At 50.1% G+C, this 19,905-nt stretch overlaps 1 protein-coding gene across 2 annotated transcripts in view; it reads right to left on the bottom strand.

The window, feature by feature from the left end:
* Positions 1-19,905, bottom strand: part of apbb2b (amyloid beta (A4) precursor protein-binding, family B, member 2b) — a 43,184-nt gene that overhangs the window by 13,164 nt on the left and 10,115 nt on the right. The window contains exons 3-12 of one of the 2 annotated variants that reach the window (XM_079730567.1): positions 19,805-19,871; positions 17,563-18,681; positions 9,908-10,170; positions 9,311-9,442; positions 8,017-8,082; positions 7,059-7,109; positions 6,285-6,370; positions 5,531-5,591; positions 3,573-3,719; positions 2,580-2,707 (exon numbers count right to left, since the gene is read on the bottom strand). In XM_079730567.1, coding sequence (XP_079586693.1) covers positions 2,580-2,707; positions 3,573-3,719; positions 5,531-5,591; positions 6,285-6,370; positions 7,059-7,109; positions 8,017-8,082; positions 9,311-9,442; positions 9,908-10,170; positions 17,563-18,661 — 2,033 coding nt within the window. In that variant the 5' untranslated portion in view covers positions 18,662-18,681; positions 19,805-19,871. The remainder of the gene's footprint in view (positions 1-2,579; positions 2,708-3,572; positions 3,720-5,530; positions 5,592-6,284; positions 6,371-7,058; positions 7,110-8,016; positions 8,083-9,310; positions 9,443-9,907; positions 10,171-17,562; positions 18,682-19,804; positions 19,872-19,905) is intronic. The other variant, XM_079730568.1, reaches the window with a different exon arrangement.

Here is a 19,905-nt window from a genome sequence, read left to right as displayed (position 1 = left end):
ATAGAGATAGAGATAGAGAGAGCGAGAGAGAGAGAGAATGCAAAGAGTGAGTACAGGGGGAGCGAGAGATAGGGAGAGTGAAAAGAGAGGAGGAGAAAGAGAGAGAGAGCACAGATGGCGACTGGTGGCTTGAGACAGAGGGTCACAGGAGAGAGAGAATCAAATTAAAGCTAATAATTACATTCCAATCAAACTACCTACAGATTCCTAAACTAGTCACCCCTTTTTCAACCCCTGAAATTGCAACTTCAGTATATTCAATTGACTGTGATTAACTGAGACTTAAATCAAAAAATCCTTACCCATTAGTTATTTAATATAATGCACACACATACCTTGCCCAAGAACACACACGTTCACACGCACACACTGAAGTTTACGGACATAGACAGAGTTCCTGCTCAACACCTGACTGAGCTCCAGTAAAATTTGACTCGACGACATTTTAAAAGACAGGCGCTATCAATCATGAGTCTGCCTGCTCTCTGCTCTGCCCGTTCTCTCCCTCACGCACACGCGCACACGCACACGCATACACACACACACACACACACACACACACACACGTGCACTTATCCCTCCACTTCATGAACTCACAACTCCACCGCCACCCAATCACCCGACGAACCGCCTGACAAACTCGGCGGCACAACCAGACAACGCCGCTCATCCTGCGGGACCGAGAGGCTAAACGACTAAACGACTTTACGGCGGTACGGGAAAACAGAAACCGACGGCGACGGAGGCAGAGATAAGAACAGAACAACAGAGATACTTACTGGCGAGCAGCCCCCCCTCCCGCGGTCACCTCCCTCTAGGCACGCGACCACCGCGTCTCTCCTCAGCGATGCCGCGACTCCTCCACACACGCGCTCAACCTGTCTGTTCAGCGGCAGGCAACGACTAACCCCTACTCCCCCCTTCATCTGGCTCAGCCTCCCTCTCCTCCGGCACTCCTCCTGAACACCCCCGCTCTCCCCCCCCCCCCACCATCCCCCTCCCCTTACTGCAGCTGGTTGTTCCCGCTCTCTCTCCCTCTCTGCTTTTCCACAGGTCTGCATGGGCCATGGGCCATGGGCCACGGTAACAAGCAATTCCAGTACCGTTTGCTGTTATCTTGAACACACAGGGATTGTGTTCTCGCTGTGTTCCGTCCACGCGTGGATGTGTGTGTGTGTGTGTGTGTGTTGGCGCTCACTTCTGTTTTTGTGTGTGTGATGCTGGAGGTTCGGTAATCGGGGTTGCCTGAGGTAACAGAAACGTGCAGATCAGCATAAGCATGCAGCTCTGAGCAACACACGCAGGCACGCACACACACACACACACACACACATACACACACACACACACAGGCGCTCACACACACACACACAGGCACGCACCCAGACACACACACACACACACAGGCGCCCGCACACAGACACACACACACACACACACACACACACAGGCAAACACACATGCAAACACACATGTGCACATAAACACACGCACACACACAAACACGCTCACACACACACACACACACACACACACCCAACCCCACCCCGACACACACACACACACACAAACGCACAAACACACACACACACAGTAGGTGCCTCTGCTGTCTAAATAACCCAGCAGAGTCTGGTAACCTACATTCCCTCTCATGCAGTGGCCCTTGCTGCTGCTTCGTAGGGCACAGCTCCATCTGGTGGACACAATGGAACACTGAGCTTTACTGAGCGAATGCGTACAAAAGCCATTCTGTGTCGTTGAATGTCAGTTCCCCCTGGTTGACCACAAACTAGGCAGGCAGGACCAGCTGCCCTGAGAGCATAGGTCAGCGTATTATGAATAAGGAGCATTTAGAAATCGCAAAAAAATAATATAATGCGAAGAATCTTCTGTAATTGAATGAATAAAAAGAAGCACACAGACTTCATCGCAAGTCGGAAAATGTCATTTGCGTTTAAAAATCTAGTATTTTAGTTTTACTGCTTTGAGTCGAGGGATGAATTTTTCATCCGAAAACCCTTCAGCTCATCAATCATTCACTCTTTGCCAAGTGGTGGGTCGGGCGAGTTCCAGCTCTGACCTTCCACACCCCGTGTGTCCGTCTCGCACCGCTGACCTGACTTAACCAAGGAGGTCCGGGCGGAGGCCATGAAACAACACGCTGAACATAATGACCTGCTTGCATACACTAAAGTGAGCCAGTGAACGCGGGCACTTTGTGACCCACAAATGTGCCGTCTGGGACGGAACGGATGGATGTATAAATCAAGGAATCAAGCACAGAAAGTTTAAGCACATTTTACAGTACAATTTAGGTTGAGATTGGATCAAAACCAGAACCGATTCATGTTTTACTGCTTGGGATTTATTTGACAGGATAATAAACAGAGCATTTGATCAGGGTTTGTGGAACACGCAGCGGTTGAGCAGAAAGCACTAAAAGCCCTGTTTTAATGAGGGATTTTGTCTTACAAGGCACCCCATTAATCAGTTTTGCCAACTCACATGAAAGGACATTTTTTAACAGGAGTTGGTTTAGGAAGTGTTAGAAGGTGGATGCGGTTGCCACGGTGACTGACCTTCCGTTGTCACGGCCAACGCCCCACACACGGATGCTTGCGATTGGCTGAGCGTGGAGCACACTGCGGTCCATTGGGTCGACCAGGTTCAGCATGTTGTTCTCTAGGACCAGGTACATGTCCTTTCCCTGGAAACACACATGCCCACAAACACACACACCCACACACACACACACACACACACACAGAGTTGTAATGAGCAGATCCAAGTTCTTTCTCTAAGTATATGTTAACTATTTTTATCGAGTGTGTATGTGTGTGTGTGTGTGTGTGTGGGTGTGTCTGTCTATGTCTGTGTGTCAGTGTCTGAGTGCGTGTGTTTGTGTCTGAGTGTGTGTGTGTGTGTGTGTGTGTGTGTGTGTGTGTGTGTGTGTGTGTGTGTGTGTGTGTGTGTGTGTGTGTGTGTGACAGCATCACTCTTTTGGCTCTGAAAGTGTGTAAATAAATGATAACAAGAGGCGAAGCACTTCCTTTCTCTCCATCTTTCTATCTCCCCCTCCCTTTCCTGTGTCCTGTCATCTCAAATTACATTAAACATTAGTGAGGGACAGGAGGGGAAAGTAAGGCGAGGAGAGAGAGATATATTCTATTCTGATGCATGGGGAGACAGGGGTGGCTACAGCAATGTACTAGCTCTGGAAAATTAATGGTTTTGAAAGTCTTCATCCTCTAGGAGGATCTCACTCATCATTACGTACATCTTTTCTACCGAACCCTGGTTGTTTCCCCTCGCCTGCTGCAGCACTGCAGCCAGAGGTGAAGCAGCCTTGAGCGACACGGCTGCACCTCATTTGGTGGAGGGGTGTGTGTGTGTGGGACGTACTGCCGGTGTAAGAAACGGCTGGGAGCTGCGGACTTATCGATGAAGCCATAAAAGTCGAGGGAGGCGTCAGCTGTACTCCACCACCGCGTGAACACACATTAACACATTGTATGTGTGCTGCTGCGCTCCATCTCGCACCCACAAATGCACACACGCACGCACACACACACCTCTCCCCAGATTCCCACGGTGTCCCGGATGTCGTTCTTGCTGTAGGAGAGCTGACGGATGCAGTTGTTAACGGCAACGCTGCTCTTGCCTGGAGCCAGGTCATCCTCCGCCATCTCCACCCAGCCCAGAGAGCGCACCGCGAAACACTGGAGGAGAGGAATACACACACACACAGAGACACAACACGCAGACACACACACCACACAGACACACACCACGCAGACACACACAAACCACACAGAGACACACAGACACACACACACACACCACACAGACAGACACACCACACAGACAGACACAGACAGACACACCAGACACACACACACACACACCACACAGACCGATACAGCGCACAGACAGACAGACACACAAACCACACACACGCACACACACCACACACACAGACACACCACACAGACAGACAGACACAAGTGACATATTAGACACTTGCACAAAACATATAGTACCAATGTTTCAAATCCACCTAAACATGAACAAAGGATCAAAATAGCGGTGGTTGACTTTGAAAAGGAGTTAAATAACAAGACACTAAGTCACGAACACCACCACAGATATTCTCATCACAGAGACTCTGAAAAGCAGTGCTGGTGTGTCTATCGTGGCACTTTTTGAAGTGCCGTCCTGCAGCAGGATTCATTAAGTCATTAATACGGCTCATGATGCTGAGGTTGACCGCTACTGGCCGGCCCTACCAGCTCGCCCACGTTTGAAAAAATCTGTCATCTGTCAAAGAAACTCGCATAGAGGGCTGGAAATCCCTGCAGTCTTCTGAAATGGACCAGAACCTAAAGGCACAAACTGGCAGGTCAGGGGGGGACGGAGGGAGGGAGAGATAGAGAGGGAGAGAGGGAGAGAGATGGAGGATGCAAAAGCCTCATTTCCATGCGCGTGTCCTCATCAAGTATTCATGTGAATGCAGCAGTCCATTGAGAAGGCAGTAGGGAGCCTGATGGGACATGCAGGGTGAATGAATTGGGCCAGTAAAAGAAGCACACGATTACAGAAAGGCACATAAAAAGAGGTATGGGAAAATGAAAGAGGGCATGTGTGTGTGTGAGGGAGAGAGAAGGAGTGCATGTTAATAGGAGATGTGTGTGTGCATGCATATGTGCATTAACTTCTATTCCGGCATCGGATGGGTCCACAGATTGGAATGGAGTAAGCGTGTAGGCCTGGGGCAGAATGTGCTTTCTATAGGCGCTTTCTATAGTCTCTCTCTCACTATCTTTGAACTACCTCTGTCACAAAAATGTACTTTATTTGTGGCTTTATGTTGTCAGGAAAGCCATAATAATATAATCTATCAGTATTGAAATAGAGCCTGTGGGAATCTTTCAGTCCACATGGTGGCAGCATTGCTAAGCAATAGCCACGGCAGCTGAGATCCGCAAAATCACAGGCAGTAAACAAACACACGCTGGGCATAAAAGACCAAAACACAGACTGCTTTGGAGGAAAGGAGGCCATGGCAGCAGAGAATGTGTTTGTGTGGCTGGAACGTTAATTATACTTTCCAGCAGCTGACAGTGGGCTTATAGATGGCCCATAAGTACAGTACTTGTGCAGGCTAACAAGGCCTGTGGCACCGTTCATATCTTGTAAAGAGAAGGCTTTTTAAGGCTTGTTTTTAGAGCCAAGTCTCTGTCGAGAGGTGCTTAAAGGCTTTGTTTGTGTGTTTTGAAACGGTGCATACAGAGATTTCTGCATACCCCATCACAGAGAGAGGCGTTAGCCAGCTGGTCATTAATACATTGATTTGCTTATAGTTAACATTAAAATGACAATACCTAATTGATCGCCAATTAATGCAAAAATAAATGTGTATCATGCTCATATGGTTGTATGTCAATCTACGTTGATTCACACTCCTCTTGAGTGGTCCGATAAAAAAGGGATTTAATTGAATAATCTGCAATTATCTGCAAACTGAACTCACCTTTGTCTCTGAATCACAGTTACTTCCGCTAGACGTCTCTTCTTCCACTGGTTGGGGGTTCCTGAGAGAGAGAAAATGAGCATTATGAAACGGCTTGTATTCAACCAGGCTCCGCTCATGTGAGTAGAAAGGCCATAACCACGGTATGAAAATACACCCCAAAACAGCTCCGTGGAGCTCCACATGTGGGCTCCTTCCACGGCCACAAGGAGGGCGGGGTACAGAGAGAGCTAGGGTCACTGCATATCACTGGACTGTGGACACTCGTGTGTTCGGGGTCCACCTGGACTATGCATAGCCTCCTGCCTCACCCCCCACCAACCCTTCACCTCCCTTACTCTCCTAACAACGCACTGATTGCATGTTGTACGTCCTGGCACTTAATGTACGCACTGAATGTATGTTGTGTAAAAATGGTACTTTATAATACTATACTAGCATTGTATAGCATCTTATCCTAGCTATCTTTGTTGTATACAGGGAATGGTTTAACATAGCAATTGCAAATGCTTGGCACTTGTTTATAGGAACATCCTTACTGTACCTTCAGCGATATATTGTCGTTTCTCTTTCTTTGTGTCTAAGGCAGTCTTTGTGTCTAAGTCACTTTGGATGAAAGCGTCTGCTAAATGTGATGTGGTGTGTGTGTGTGTGTGTGTGTGTGTGTGTGTGTGTGTGTGTGTGTGTGTGTGTGTGTGTGTGTGTGTGTGTGTGTGTGTGTGTGTGTGTGTGTGTGTGTTGCTACCGGGCTCACCTTAGTTTGAGCGATGCATAGCGAAGTGTTGCCCCCTCAAACTCCTTTAGGCTCGGGTCAGGGTTCACTGTGGCTGCCTGCAGGTCCTGGTGCACACAGATGACATCAGAGTGCAACGTGAACACAAAGGTGACAGCCATTCTCAACAGATGAGGCCCCCATGCACCCTCATAGGTATATATATACTGACTAGATATCGCATTCGGCTTCTAAGCATGCGTGAACAATGCCGCCATCTTGCCGCGGGGTAACCACCCACCTGAATGAAGGACCCTCCGATGGGACGTGGGTGGTTTCCCCTCGGCAAGGCGGCATTGAGGCATACGTTCCACTGAACAGCACAGCTCAGGCGATATCTAGTCAGTATATATATACATCTATGATGCACCCTGAGGTAGGCCACAGACTCTGGGCGGGGAACATACGTGATGTAATGCGATGGAACATGCGGTGTAGAATATCAGAAGTGAAAAAAAATAAAAATACACATGCACATTAAACTGTCAAGTCCTGTTAAAATAATTCCTAAAAAGGAGCGGGGAGAAGGAAAACATCACTGAGTGCCTTCGTTCAGCAACATGTCAGAAGCTGTGCCTTCATGTGCCAGTTTTGATGACCAAACCTTTGAGCGGTCTACTGTTAGGTTCAGAGAAGTCCAAGCAAGGCCAAACATGCGTTCTCAGCAGGCACCACAACACTCACGCAGAATACATTTTGATATGCAGGTACAAAGTGGGTGACAACAAAACTCTGAACACTTTACATTATACTTGCCTTCCAAACCTCACTATCAATCTTTCCACCAAATTCACTCCACACCGGTTTCTACACACACACACACACACACACACACACACACACACACACACGTACAAACAAACAAACAAACAAACAAGGCGGTGGAGGAGGTGGTGGTGGAGGAGGAGGATGGAGGTAGGTGGAGTTCAAGACAAACACAGGGGGGGGGGGGGGGGGGAAGTGAGAAGAGAAGGGGGGGGGGGAGAAAGGAGAAGACTGTTAGCTAGCCAGCCAGCTCACTGCACACTGTGCTTTGTTTCAATGAAGAGCAGAGCCATACCACATCGTGACACCAAGATGTTGGGTCAGCTGGCATTTGCCTCCATCGAATATCTTACTAGCTACGGAGAATTGTCTGATTCTGGATTAGTAAAACACACACACACACACACGCGCGCACGCACACACACACAACTTTTGTGGGAGTGCACGATGAATATCGACAGTTATAACTGATTGGTCATTCGACTTTTCACACGGTGCAAAAACAGAGACACACAATGACGCAAAACTGCTTTTAGAATGCTCAAAGTAGCTATTGTTGTCCATAACGTGATCGCTTCGGGGGGGGGTAGGCAGACAACAATGGCTGGCAAACTGCCTTTAAGGGGAACAGTATTATGGGTATCTAGTTTCAGTACACTCTACCATATAGTCATGAATATAAAGGGTAGGATTGGTTGCAGTAGACAGCGGCCAAGAGATCAACGCTGGCTGATGCACGGTACCAAGACAAATCCCTATTCATCAATACACAAACACACATTTGTAGAAAGCACAGGATGCTTATAAGACAAAGGGCAGAGCTAAGGCAGAGCTGACCAGGGCCATGACAATGGTGGTTGCCATGGTTGCCATCGTAACCAGGGTCGTAACCAGGGCGACAATAGAGCCATAGAAAGGGAACGGCAGAGGATGAGATCAGCTGCTTTACCTTCTCCTCCTGCAGCTGGGAGGAGCCCTCCTGGTCAGACACGCCCTGCATAGAGGCGGAGCGAGGCTAGAAACAAGGAGCGAGGGAGAGAGAGATACAGAGAGAGAGAGTCAGAGAGCAATAGAGAGCGACAGTGAGAGAGAGACAGACAGACAGACAGACAGACAGACAGACAGACAGACAGACAGACAGACAGACAGACAGACAGACAGACAGAAGAGAGAGAGTCAGAGCCAAAGAGATTCAGAGACAGAGAGAGAAAGAGCAACAAAGACAGAGGGACGATTATTTCAAATTAATCAAAAGGACGGACAACATTTATTCAATATCCATATTGGGATATATACAAACAGGGCTACATTCAAGCATGATAACACAGTCGAGAAGAAGTGTCGAAATCACAGCATAACAACCAAAAATGCCAGATCTAATCCGACCACAGCTGTTGCGTTTCGACATGCTGCGTGTGTTATTTATACATTTGGGTCCCTGCATGGTGTTTATGGATGATGGTTTCAATCTCTGGTGGGCTGATACACAGCCCCCCCCCCCCCCCCCCCCCCCCCTGGTATGTCTATTTGTCAGAACCGTTCTACCTTCCCTAGGTTGATGCCGAACTCCACGCGGTCACCCACTCTCCCAGCACCCTGGCCAGTATCGCTGGCCCAACCATCCACACATATTCTCCCCAGCACCTCCTCTTTGTGTCGGCTCCTACGCCTGTATGTCGGCTGATTCTATCGGGTTCGTGGAGAAGAGAGGATAACGGCGTTTCTTTGCTGCTGTTTTAGGAGTTGCCTTCATCTCTTGTGTTTCAGAACTGTTGATCTGTTGGGCCTCGTCTTCTGGAAAAGAAACAGGACCTTTCTCCTCGTCCCCCAAGGGCCTCTTGGGAGGAATGCTAGGGTTACCGCCCCCGGCCGGCTAAATGTGTCCATGCATCTTTCCTTCCCTCTGTTATGACCTTATGTCTACACTAGACACTAGAACAATGTTTTTCTACAGCCAAAACAGATCTAACATACACAAAGTCTCTAAAGTGGAAATAACAATAATAATCCGATAACATCAACCTCCTGTTGCCGTCGGGGCCGGGGCACGGCGTGTACATTACTGAAAACCATGACCTATGGGGTTATGATGAACCAAATATCAGGAGTCGGCTGTGATGCGTCTTGAAGACGGTGGTGAAAATGGGTGATGCATCGGGCGGGAAAACCACAACGTTTTCCCTTTTTTAAATCGTGGAGAGGGCCAGGCGTCAGAGGGCCCCCCGGCGAGAGGATGGACCTACGAAGTAGCAGCTGTTGACGAAGCCGCAGGAGGGCATGATGGGCTGGTGGGCGGGGAGGGGTTCCAGGGAGTTGTCGGAGGTGGTGCTGCCCGACCGGGGCGACGCCCCGAAGAAGATCTCCGTCTGGGATGACTATGGACAGACACACACACACATTATGAAAAAATATATACATATATCTCCATAGGGTGTGCGTGTGTGTGCGTGCGTGCATGCATGTGTGGGTTAGCGCACGTAAGAGAGTGTGTGGATGCAGGTGTGCATGCGTGTGTGCACGTCCTGTCCCTCACCACACTTGTGGCCTCACCTGGAAGGGTGCGTGCGTGTGTGTGTGTGCGTGCATGAGTTTGTGCGTGTGCGTGCATGCATGCCTGTTTGCATGTGCACGTCTGTGCATGCGTGTGTGCATGCGACTGCGAGTGTGTGCATAGATGTGTGCGTGTGTGTGTGTGTGTGTGTGTGTGTGTGTGTGTGTGTGTGTGTGTGTGTGTGTGTGTGTGTGTGTGTGTGTGTGTGTGCGCGCGCACGTCAGGCATGCGTGTATGCACTTGTGTGTGCATGTGTGTGTGCATGTGTGTGTGTCACCCTTCCCCTCACCTGGAAGTCCGGTGTGGGCGAGGGGCTGGCCGAGCTGCTGGAGTGAGGGCGTGGCCCGGGGGCCATGTCCCCCAGGGTCGGGACTCCGTCCTGGGGGTCCGCCGGTCCCCCGGGGGCTGGGGGACCGGCGGCGTCACAGGGCCTCTCCCACTGGGTGGTCCCGGTGGGGATGTGCCAGTAGTACACCCCGGCCATGTCCGTGATCTTCTTCCATCCCGGGGGCAGGTCCGGGTCGGTGTGGAACGACGGCTCACTCCAGATGTCTGCTGACACGCGCGCAGACGTACGCACACACGCATTACACACACACGACGCAGGTTTAATGTCGTGTTCCTCGAGTGGATGCATTATGGGGGTTGGAAAAGTTTAAAAGTTTAAAACAGTGATTACAAACTTTGATACAAGTGCGAAGCTGAAATGACGACGGAAATAAAAATGTTTGCTGAATAATTAAATTACTATCTTCGAAAATCTGCAAAAGCCAGAAGGAGACGCCTCAGCTTCTTCTGTTTTAAGACTAGGCCCCTGCAATATTGATAACGATGCTTTATTAGAATTTTATGATAGAAGTTAAAAAAAGGAAAACTTTTGAACTGGTTGGGTGTGGATGAAGGGGAACCTGAGCTATACTTAAGGGGCTGTGAATGTAAATAAGATCATCAAGGAGACACTGGTCTAAATGACCTGTACACAGGACAATGAAACACACATGGACAAAGACATCCATACCAGACAGAGAGACAGACACGCTTGTTCTAAGCAGCGACTGACCAGGATTGAACAGCAGCTGTGCCAGCACTGACCATGTCTTTCCATGGGCTGACAGCTGAATTAAATCTCTTAACACCATTTTACATGCCCCCTATATCGCTCACACACACACACACACACACACACACACACACACACACTCTAAATGAACACTTTGTTGCGGCAGGCCTAATGTTACTTTCCATTGCGTTAGACGCCAATGCCATTAAGTCATCATCATGTGGCCAGACCTATCCTGCAATGCCAGTGGAAAAGTTTGCTATTAGCCTTTAGTATTTCCCCTAAATTATCCGACCTTTAGTAGGTACATTAAGTGACAGCTTTACTTGTGCTATTTTCGTTCTCTTCCATGATAACATGTAGAGACCCACCATCAGCCATATTTAGTCAGTTGTAGTTTAGCAGAATATAAATCCTTGTTATATAGGCCACGGTAGGCTGCTCTTGTATGAGATGAATGATGTATGCTGTGAGGTGCACCGTTTAGAGAGAGAACCCAAACTCAGTGCTTTACCTGAATCAGCATTCCTTCCAGTCATTCCACTGCCTTGTTATCAGTCGCACAGGGACACAGTGTTGAATAACTGTGTTAATAATTAACTACGATTAACCTACTTATCAGGAAGAGGTCCTGGTTGACGTGCAAGCACGCCCAATCAGATCTCAGATCATTGGCCAGCCTCAAACCGAAACAGCTGGGATGTACAATTGCACACCGAAAATAAAAAACGATGACATGGAGTGAACAAAGCCCTGGATATAAACACAAGACGAGCAGACAGTCGCGTCTTCGGTTTCTCTAATTAGCAGCAAGGCTACGTTGGATCAGACGCTTAGCACATGGTGATGCAGTGCACATGAACGTAAAAGGCTGTTACCCGCTGGTCATAGGCTACACACACAGCCAATAATGATTAGGATGTGAACAGGAGACTCCTGCTGAGAGCAGACATGCTGTGCTGCAGCAGGACTCTGAGGCCCTGGTGGAAGAGAGTTTGCAGCCTGCTGGTTTTCAGCCATCGGCAACCCCCAAATCAAATGAACTCACAACAGATGCGATGCAAAAGTGGATGTCCAAAAATGTATGTTAAATGGCCAGCCTAGCACAAGGAGCTCAGACAGCCGTGATACTCAATGGTCATCGATTTCAACCTATAAGTAAATCTCATCTAGTTATTCGTGGTGGTTTTTCTTCCTGTGCTCATATACAAGCAGGGTTTATAGCATAGTGGTTAGGAACTGACGTGCGTGCGCACACACACGCACACACACACACTCACACACACACGCGCCCATACACACGAGCACACGAGCACCAGTTTATTTATTTCAATATTTTGTGTTTGTGGTTTAGATGTCAAGGATGTTGAATCTGCCGGTCGTAACAAGGATTCACAGAAATGTCACGGTGAATAGAACACCCGGTTCTCCAAAGTGCTGACCTCGCTGATGAAACCACGACAACAGCAGTATTTCACCATGACAACCAGTTTGGTGCAGATTGAGATGGTTTTCCCAAGTGTACAGGCACATTCAGACATGTCTATCTAGGCAATAAATCAACAAAATATGTGGATGTAAATGCAGTCCTACAAGCACACTTGTATGCAACTTATTTTTTACATAGTAGACACACTCACATTCAGAGACAGCGAGATCATTTATAAATCATTGTTTATATTGAATAATAAAGAACATACAAACAAGGTGTGTGTGTGTGTGGGTGTGGGTGTGGGTGTGTGTGCGTGTGTAGATACACACACACACGCACACACACACACACACACACACACACACACACACACACACACACACACACACACACACAGATCTCCAGTGGTTTGCTATTGCACGTGAAGCAGTGCAGACAACTGAAGCACTGCCTTCTGGGAGATGAAGTCTTTCTAGGGCCAAAGAAGAATTAGGTCAGCACCAGCGAACAACATCTAGCAGAGGAGACTTAGTGGCATGATGTGCTCCAGAGAGGACGGCGAATGGAGAATTGGGGTTCAGTAAGAGTTTGAAATAGCCAGAAAACCCCTGTCTCTGTCTCTCTCCTCAATACACACATACACAGTCCGAGGGAAAGACGAGGGCTGCACACCAACACAAGCAGTCTGGCTGATGTTGTATCGTGCTGGCTTGGCTGTTTGCCTCTACGCAGTAAAACCATGTCTCCACATCCACGCTACCAGGGCTGATTAGCGTTAGCTTCGTTAGCTTCGTACTTTGAGCGAATTCCAATGAAATAATGGAAACATGTAAAAGCGGTTTGAAAGCCCGCACCGTCGCAGCGTTTGGCACGTGTGCACGATGTACACAATGCATTGGCATCCCCGTCGCAACGCCGCACCTGTGGTCGAGTTAGCATGCATACCACGCCAGAGTTTAGCCAGGGGAGGGAGGGCGGGGGGGGGGGGGGGTCTCAGTGGCAGAACGTGGTCCGTCTCAGACAGACATATCATGCACCTCTCTGTACTGCCCACTGCAGCAGACTCTATTTCAAAACACAGGCATACAGGCATACAGACATACAGGCTATACAGACACACACAAACTAATCCCTGCATGTGGACGGCAGACGTACGACGCATGTCCCCCGACACACGCCCCCCTCCCACAGCCACCCACCCACCGAGCCCCCCTGTAGTCGACCGCAGCGCGCACACCTACCCTCGTAGTTGAGGATCACAATCGCCAGCATGTAGTCTTTGCCCAGCATCATAGTGAGCGACCTGCTTCTCGCAGCGAGCGCGTCCTCATCTGAGCACACGCACACACACACTCCCAGCACACACACACACACACACACACACACACACACACGCTCAGCCTCTTCTCAGACAGAGCGAAAGAGGGGGACGACAAGCATGAGCGAACCCAGGTACGACCAGAAATAACAGCAAGACGGCAGTTTGTGGGGAGAGTGGATGGACCGAGAGGCGTTTGTGTGCTGGGGGACGCTGTCACGACGACGGGGAAATAAAGATGTGGGGCAGAGAGGGGGAATTATAAACTGAAGTGTTATGGAGAGATGGCAAGAGAGCTCTAGAGAGAGAAAGTAGACAACTAAAGTGAAGAAACACACAGGGATGGAGGCTGAGTCAGAGACAGACTGGGGAACAACAGGCGAGAGAGAGAGACAGACTGGGGAACAACAGGCGAGAGAGAGAGAGAGAGAGGGCGAGAGCGAGAGAGAGGGAGAGAGAGGGCGAGGGCGAGGGCGAGAGCGAGAGCGCGCGACAGAGAGAGAGAGAGATTAGGTGGGACAGAGTACGACCAGAGCTGCATATCCCCTGAAGCAGAGTAGTCTCTGCTGTTGGAGCGCTCTCCCCCACCCACCCTCTCTCCCCTTCTCCTTCTCACACACACAATAAAAACCCGGCCAAATCACATAAGATGTTCTTCTCCAATTCCTCCTCGTTTTGCCTGAGGAGCTATCGCTGCAACCCCGCATTAAACGGTTATCTACAGTGTCCTCCACATGGAAAACAGCCGGTATGACGACGTCATAGGAAACAAACAGAGTTATGTTTTCAATTAACAAGTAAACGTCAATGACAGCAGCCCATGCAAACTAAACAGACGAAAGACAGGGGGGAAAACAAAGGAAGATGTTGATGAATGTCAGATGAGATGCAGGGTTTTTACAGCTCAAAAGAAAGGTCAGATTAAGAACAGTCCAAATGACTGATTACTGTTGTTTGAGAAGTAAGACCACCATGGAAGACATGTAGTTAAACAGGGGGGGGGGGTTCACGCCTTGGGGTGAAAGCAGCATCACATTGCACTTCTAAACCCACTGTCCAAAGGGGAATTTCACACAGACCTGGCAAAGCCACATGGCCGGAGAGAGAGAGAGAGAGAGAGAGAGAGAGAGAGAGAGAGAGAGAGAGAGAGAGAGAGAGAGAGAGAGAGAGAGAGAGAGACGTGAACAACATATATATACACAAATATATATTGAACAACATATATTCAATGTCCAAGGTCAAGAAGACATGTCGACAGCAGAACAACCAAAAATGTAATACAGCCTGAGGGGGAGAGACTGAGTTAGAGTGCCTGAGAGAGCCAAAGAGACAGCCAGAGAGAGGGAGACAGAGACACAGAGAGAGCCAGAGAGACATTTAGAGAGCGAGAGAGAAAGACAGAGACAGAGACAGAGACAGAGACAGAGAGGGAAAGCCAGAGATACAGAGGTAGAGCCAAAGACAGAGAGACAGAGAGAGAGACAGAGAGACAGAGAGAGACAAAGAGAGAGCGAGAGAAACAGAGAAAGACAGCCCGACATGTAGGAGTAGACTTAGGCGAGGTGAATCGTTAGGCATCCATAAATTGAACATGAATGATAGCAGTCACCGGCGTTGTGATGAGTCGGCAGGCCAAACAATCGATGACGTGCCGAGCATTAGTCTCCGGCAGTACCTTGAACATCTGCTTCCCTGTTCGTGCGTCGGCCCGTGGTTCGATAGACAGGGGGTCATTTGGAACAGAGCACCGGCCAGAGAGCCGTGCGGACGGCAAACAGCGGGAGCTCGTGACCAGCCGAACGTGTACGCCATCAATCCCCCCGATTGAAAAACCGCCTCCAGTGAATGATGGCCACGGGATAGTCATTATCAAAGCCGGCTTACTGATTTTATGTTTAACTTTTATCTGCAATATAAACAAGGCAGTGCAATGAATGAAGAAAGAACGTCTGGTAACCAGGGCCCATCACATGATATTTTGACCAGCTGCCAGGCGGGACGGGTTTCCCTGGGTGTGATGCCTTCAGGGACACAGGGACAGAGGGTTACCCGTGCGATTAGTCAGCCCTGAGACCAGAGCCGAAGTCTCACACGCTAGCAAGGATTTTCTTATCGTAGTTTACCCTCGAGTCATTTTGAGAGGAGAGCAGTTTTGGGTTCCAAGTGCTCACAATGAAAACACGTTGGACCTGTTGGGCCGCGGCCCACAGCCGACAATGCAGCCAAGAATAGCCACTGGCGGGCCGGTGCTTCCCCAGAGGAGGGTAACCAACAGCGGGCCCGTGTAGCGTGTGGGCTGAGTGCCCACCACAGAACGGAGGACCACAGAGGGATCCTACCTCCAGCCTACGCTCATAACAACACGCAGCAGCCGCAGGTCAACACCAGGGCGCTCAGCGACACCACCGCCCGCACACCAGCCCCAGGGACGGCTCTGGGTGGGGTTATGGGAGATGAGAGGGATGAGGGAGGGACGGAGAGAGAGAGAGAGAGAGAGAGAGAGAGAGAGAGAGAGAGAGAGAGATAAGTTAGGGAGAGAGAGAGAGAGAGGGAGAGAGAGATAAGTTAGAGAGAGATAAGTTAGGGAGAGAGGGAGGGAGAGAGAGATAAGTTAGAGAGAGAGAGAGAGAGAGAGAGAGAGAGAGAGAGAGAGAGAGAGAGAGAGAGAGAGAGAGAGAGAGAGAGGGTTATTGACCATGTGTTTGTATATGCTGGCTTTGGAATGCGGTTTTACAACCATTTTATTTTCTCACCCTCCACCCAGCAAGTGATTGCACATTTAGCCGTTAGCCAAATTTAGCCTTCACCAAAGGAGGTGGCGAAGGGGAAAGCCAGCCATGAAAGACTACATTGACGGAGCAAGAGCCGAGAGGGACTGACAGGGCTTACACACATGGGCCAAAGACACATACACATGGGCCCAAGAAACACAGACACACAGACACACACACACACACACACACACACACACACACACACACACACATACACACACACACACAGCCTTAACCAGCCACAGCTGCAGTGGCTTCGCATCCAACCCTCTGGCTAAAGGAGGGTACTTCCGGTCCAAGTGGATTCTGGGAACGAATCTTCACTGTTTATTTTCTTTGTCAGCCATGACTCACTTGGGGCAATGCACAATTTTGGCACATTCGCCCTCTCTCTCACAAACATTGCTCTTTATTCACACGCAGAACAAGTTTGGTTTGGCCAATACAAATAAGGGCTGTTTTGCCCACCTTGTCATGCATCTGCAGGGAAAACTCATTGGTCAGCTCATCTTCTTTATTTACACGACACACCTTTGATAACATTAATGGGTCACAGTTGACGCTGCGTCAGTAGGGCTGTTAAAGCCCCCCAATGCAGTTTCCGCCTATCGATCCCTACTGCGCAAGGCATTAACAATATTGGCAGGTAGGTCACAGATTGTGAACTGCTGACCAGCCACGAAAGCTGGAGATTTGCATGATTCTTGGTCTAACCACAGCATTAGAGCAGTTAAAATGCAGCTATGGTGGTTGGGGGGTTCTAGGAGCAGGATATATTGGAGAAGGTAAGTGTGCCCTGTGGCCTCCCCAGTCGTTTATCTGAGCTGCGTCACAGAGCCCGAATGAGCGAATACTTTCCGAAGGTCCTTGTAAACACCCGGCACTGGTAAGCCTCTCAGATCTTTATATGGTTTCACGGTTTGCTTCCCCGCAAATGCTTCTGTTTGGCCCTCCAAACGCAATCCAAGTTTTGAGTTTAGATAGAAGAAGCCAACGTTTACTTGTAATTGCACTTAATACTAATCGAAAAATACCAAAACAACCAAAAAACAAAAACACAGAGAGCGAAATTAGCACATGACCTAATGTGTGTTTTTTGTGGGTGTGCGTGCATGTGATTGTGTGTGTGTGTGTGTGTGTGCGCGCATGTACGAGTGTGTGTGCATGTGCGTATGTGCGTGCGTGTGTATGCACATATGCGTGTGCATGTGATTGTTTGCGTGTGTGTGTGTGTGTGTGTGTGTGTGTGTGTGTGTGTGTGTGTGTGTGTGTGTGTGTGTGTGTGTGTGTGTGTGTGTGTGTGCGTGTCCGCGTCTGTGTGCCCTCGCGTGCGTGCGTGCGTGCGTGCGTGCGTGTGTACCTGTCTCCTCCGGGGTGTTGCTCTCCTGGGACAGCGTGGTCCAGCTGGACTCCTCATCACTGGGGTTCAGGTTCTGGATGCGGTTCAGGGCGCAGTCCGTCTTGGCGCCGGTGCGCCGCTCCTTCTTGGTCTCGGGGGAGGAGGAGGCGGAGGAGGAGGAGGCCACGGACAGCAGGGGCGTGTCCTCCGGGCTGGCGCGCCGCGGCGGGGACGGGGGAGGGGGCGCGGGGGGGGAGTCCTTCCCCGAGAGGAGCAGCTTATGGCTGGGGGGAGGGAGGAGATCGGAGATGAGGCCCGGCGCGGGGAAACGCTTGTGTCTCGGCGGCGGGCTGTCGCCGTGGATCAGCAGCAGGGGCGCCTTCTCGTCCTCCGCCCCCTCGTCGCCCTCCTCCTCCTCCTCCTCCTCCTCCTCCTCCTCCTCGATCTGCACCTTGGACATCATCAGCTCCTTCTCCGACAGGATGCTGATGTCGTCCGACTCCTCCGCCTGGATGCTCAGGTGGAACTCCAGCGCCGACAGGTTGGAGTTCCGCTCCGGGGCCGGGGTGACGTTCCCGCCCGTGTTCTCGTCGGGGTCGGCGGGCTCCGTGTTCCAGTTGGGTTCTTCCGGGCCGGCGTTGGCGTCGCCGTCGGGGATGATGAGGCCGCCGCCGCCGCCGCCGCCGCCGCCCGCGTTGCCGTTGACCTGAGAGGGAGCTTCGCTCTCGGGGCCGGGCGTGTCGTCGTCGGGCCGCCCCTCCGTGCCGTCGGGGGCCCCCGGCTCTGGCTCCCCCACCGTGTTCCTGTTGTGGTCCTGCCCCGCCTTCCGGAGCTGGTTGACGTCGTTCTTGGCCAGTTTGGGGTTGTTGGGCGTCGGCGACGGGGGTGACCCCGGCGACGGCGGGGACGGGGGGGAGGAGCCGGGCGGGGGCGTCTCCCCCAGGCCCATGGCCGCCTGGATGCTGGTCAGAGCGTACTTTTTCCTGCACTTGGGGGGCGTGGCAGAGCCCTGCTTGGTGACATCGCCGCTGAGGAGCTGGTTGTGGGAGGAGCGCAGGTGGAGCGAGGTGGGCGGGGTCGCGGCGGGTCCGTTGCGATTGGTCACGCCGACTGACATCATCGTGACACGGGACTGGCCGGCTGCAGGGGAACGTCAAGGGGGAACATTAGTCCAGGGCCCGTGTTCCTGACTTGTGGTGTTTCCGCGTCCCGGCACCACCAACATGACCGCTCCCCCAACACCAACACTCACGCACACTCACTAACACTCACACCAAGGTGCTGATGGTGGATGATAACACTCTGAGCTGCCGGTGGAACAATAACACTCGTAGAGACAATGGTGAGGACTTTATGCCATCCACTGCGACAAGGCCGGGTTTGTTTTGTTAGAACGGAGCAATATCTTCCTCAAGCTATGAACTTGTCGATATGATCTGAAGAAATGTGATAACTATGATTTTTATTAGTATTTTCAGTGCAAAAATGCAATTATTAATGCTTGTTTGCACGTCATATTTAATGATATCAATAACTATTTATTTTCTGGATGCTGACTACGGTGTTTTACTCCAGCTCAAGAGGGCCTTGAGGAGGATAATAAAGACAAAGCACAAGGAAAACACTTCAAGCAAAACACTGCGTCCTCCACCGCACGGACCACAAACTCAGCAGTGTGTGTGTGTGTGTGTGTGTGTGTGTGCATGCGTATGTGTGTGCATCGACCTGACAGTAGGGCTGGGCGATTTGGCCTGAAAATAAAATCTCTGCTTTTTTTCAAACCAAACCCGATTATCGATTTTTAATCGATTTCATTCCAAGAATAACAATGGTTAACAAAAGCAAAATTTGGTTGCCACAGATTTTATGCAAACCCTACACACTCACTTTTTTCAGCGTATGATGCCATGTTGATATTTTACTCTTTTTTTTTCCAAAGAAATAAAATAGTTATTATTATCAATTAATTAATTTTTTCAATAATCAATTTTCTTTTAAAAAAATTCATCCTAAATTCTATATTCGAATTACGATTAAAAATCGATTAATCGCCCAGCTCCTGCCAGGAGGTCAGTCATTGACAGGTACGTGTGCGTTTGGCATGTGTCTGCGTGTGCACGTACCTGACAGGAGGTCAGTGATGGACCGTTACGTGTACTTGCATGTGTGCGTGCACACATGCACGTACCTGACCGGAGGTCAGTGATTGACAGGTACGTGCATGTGCGTGTGCGTGCGTGCATGTGTATGCGTGCGCACGTACCTGACAGGAGGTCAGCGATTGACAGGTGCTGGTTACGGCCCAGGGCTCAGAGGCTACAAGTGGAGGTCTAAACACCACAGAAGAAGCAGAAGAAGAAGAAG

The sequence above is a fragment of the Pollachius pollachius genome (genome assembly GCF_949987615.1).
Source record: "Pollachius pollachius genome assembly, chromosome: 2".
NCBI lineage: Eukaryota > Metazoa > Chordata > Actinopteri > Gadiformes > Gadidae > Pollachius > Pollachius pollachius.
The sequence above is the reverse complement of the archived record's forward strand: the minus strand, read 5'-3'. Positions and strand labels throughout refer to the sequence as shown.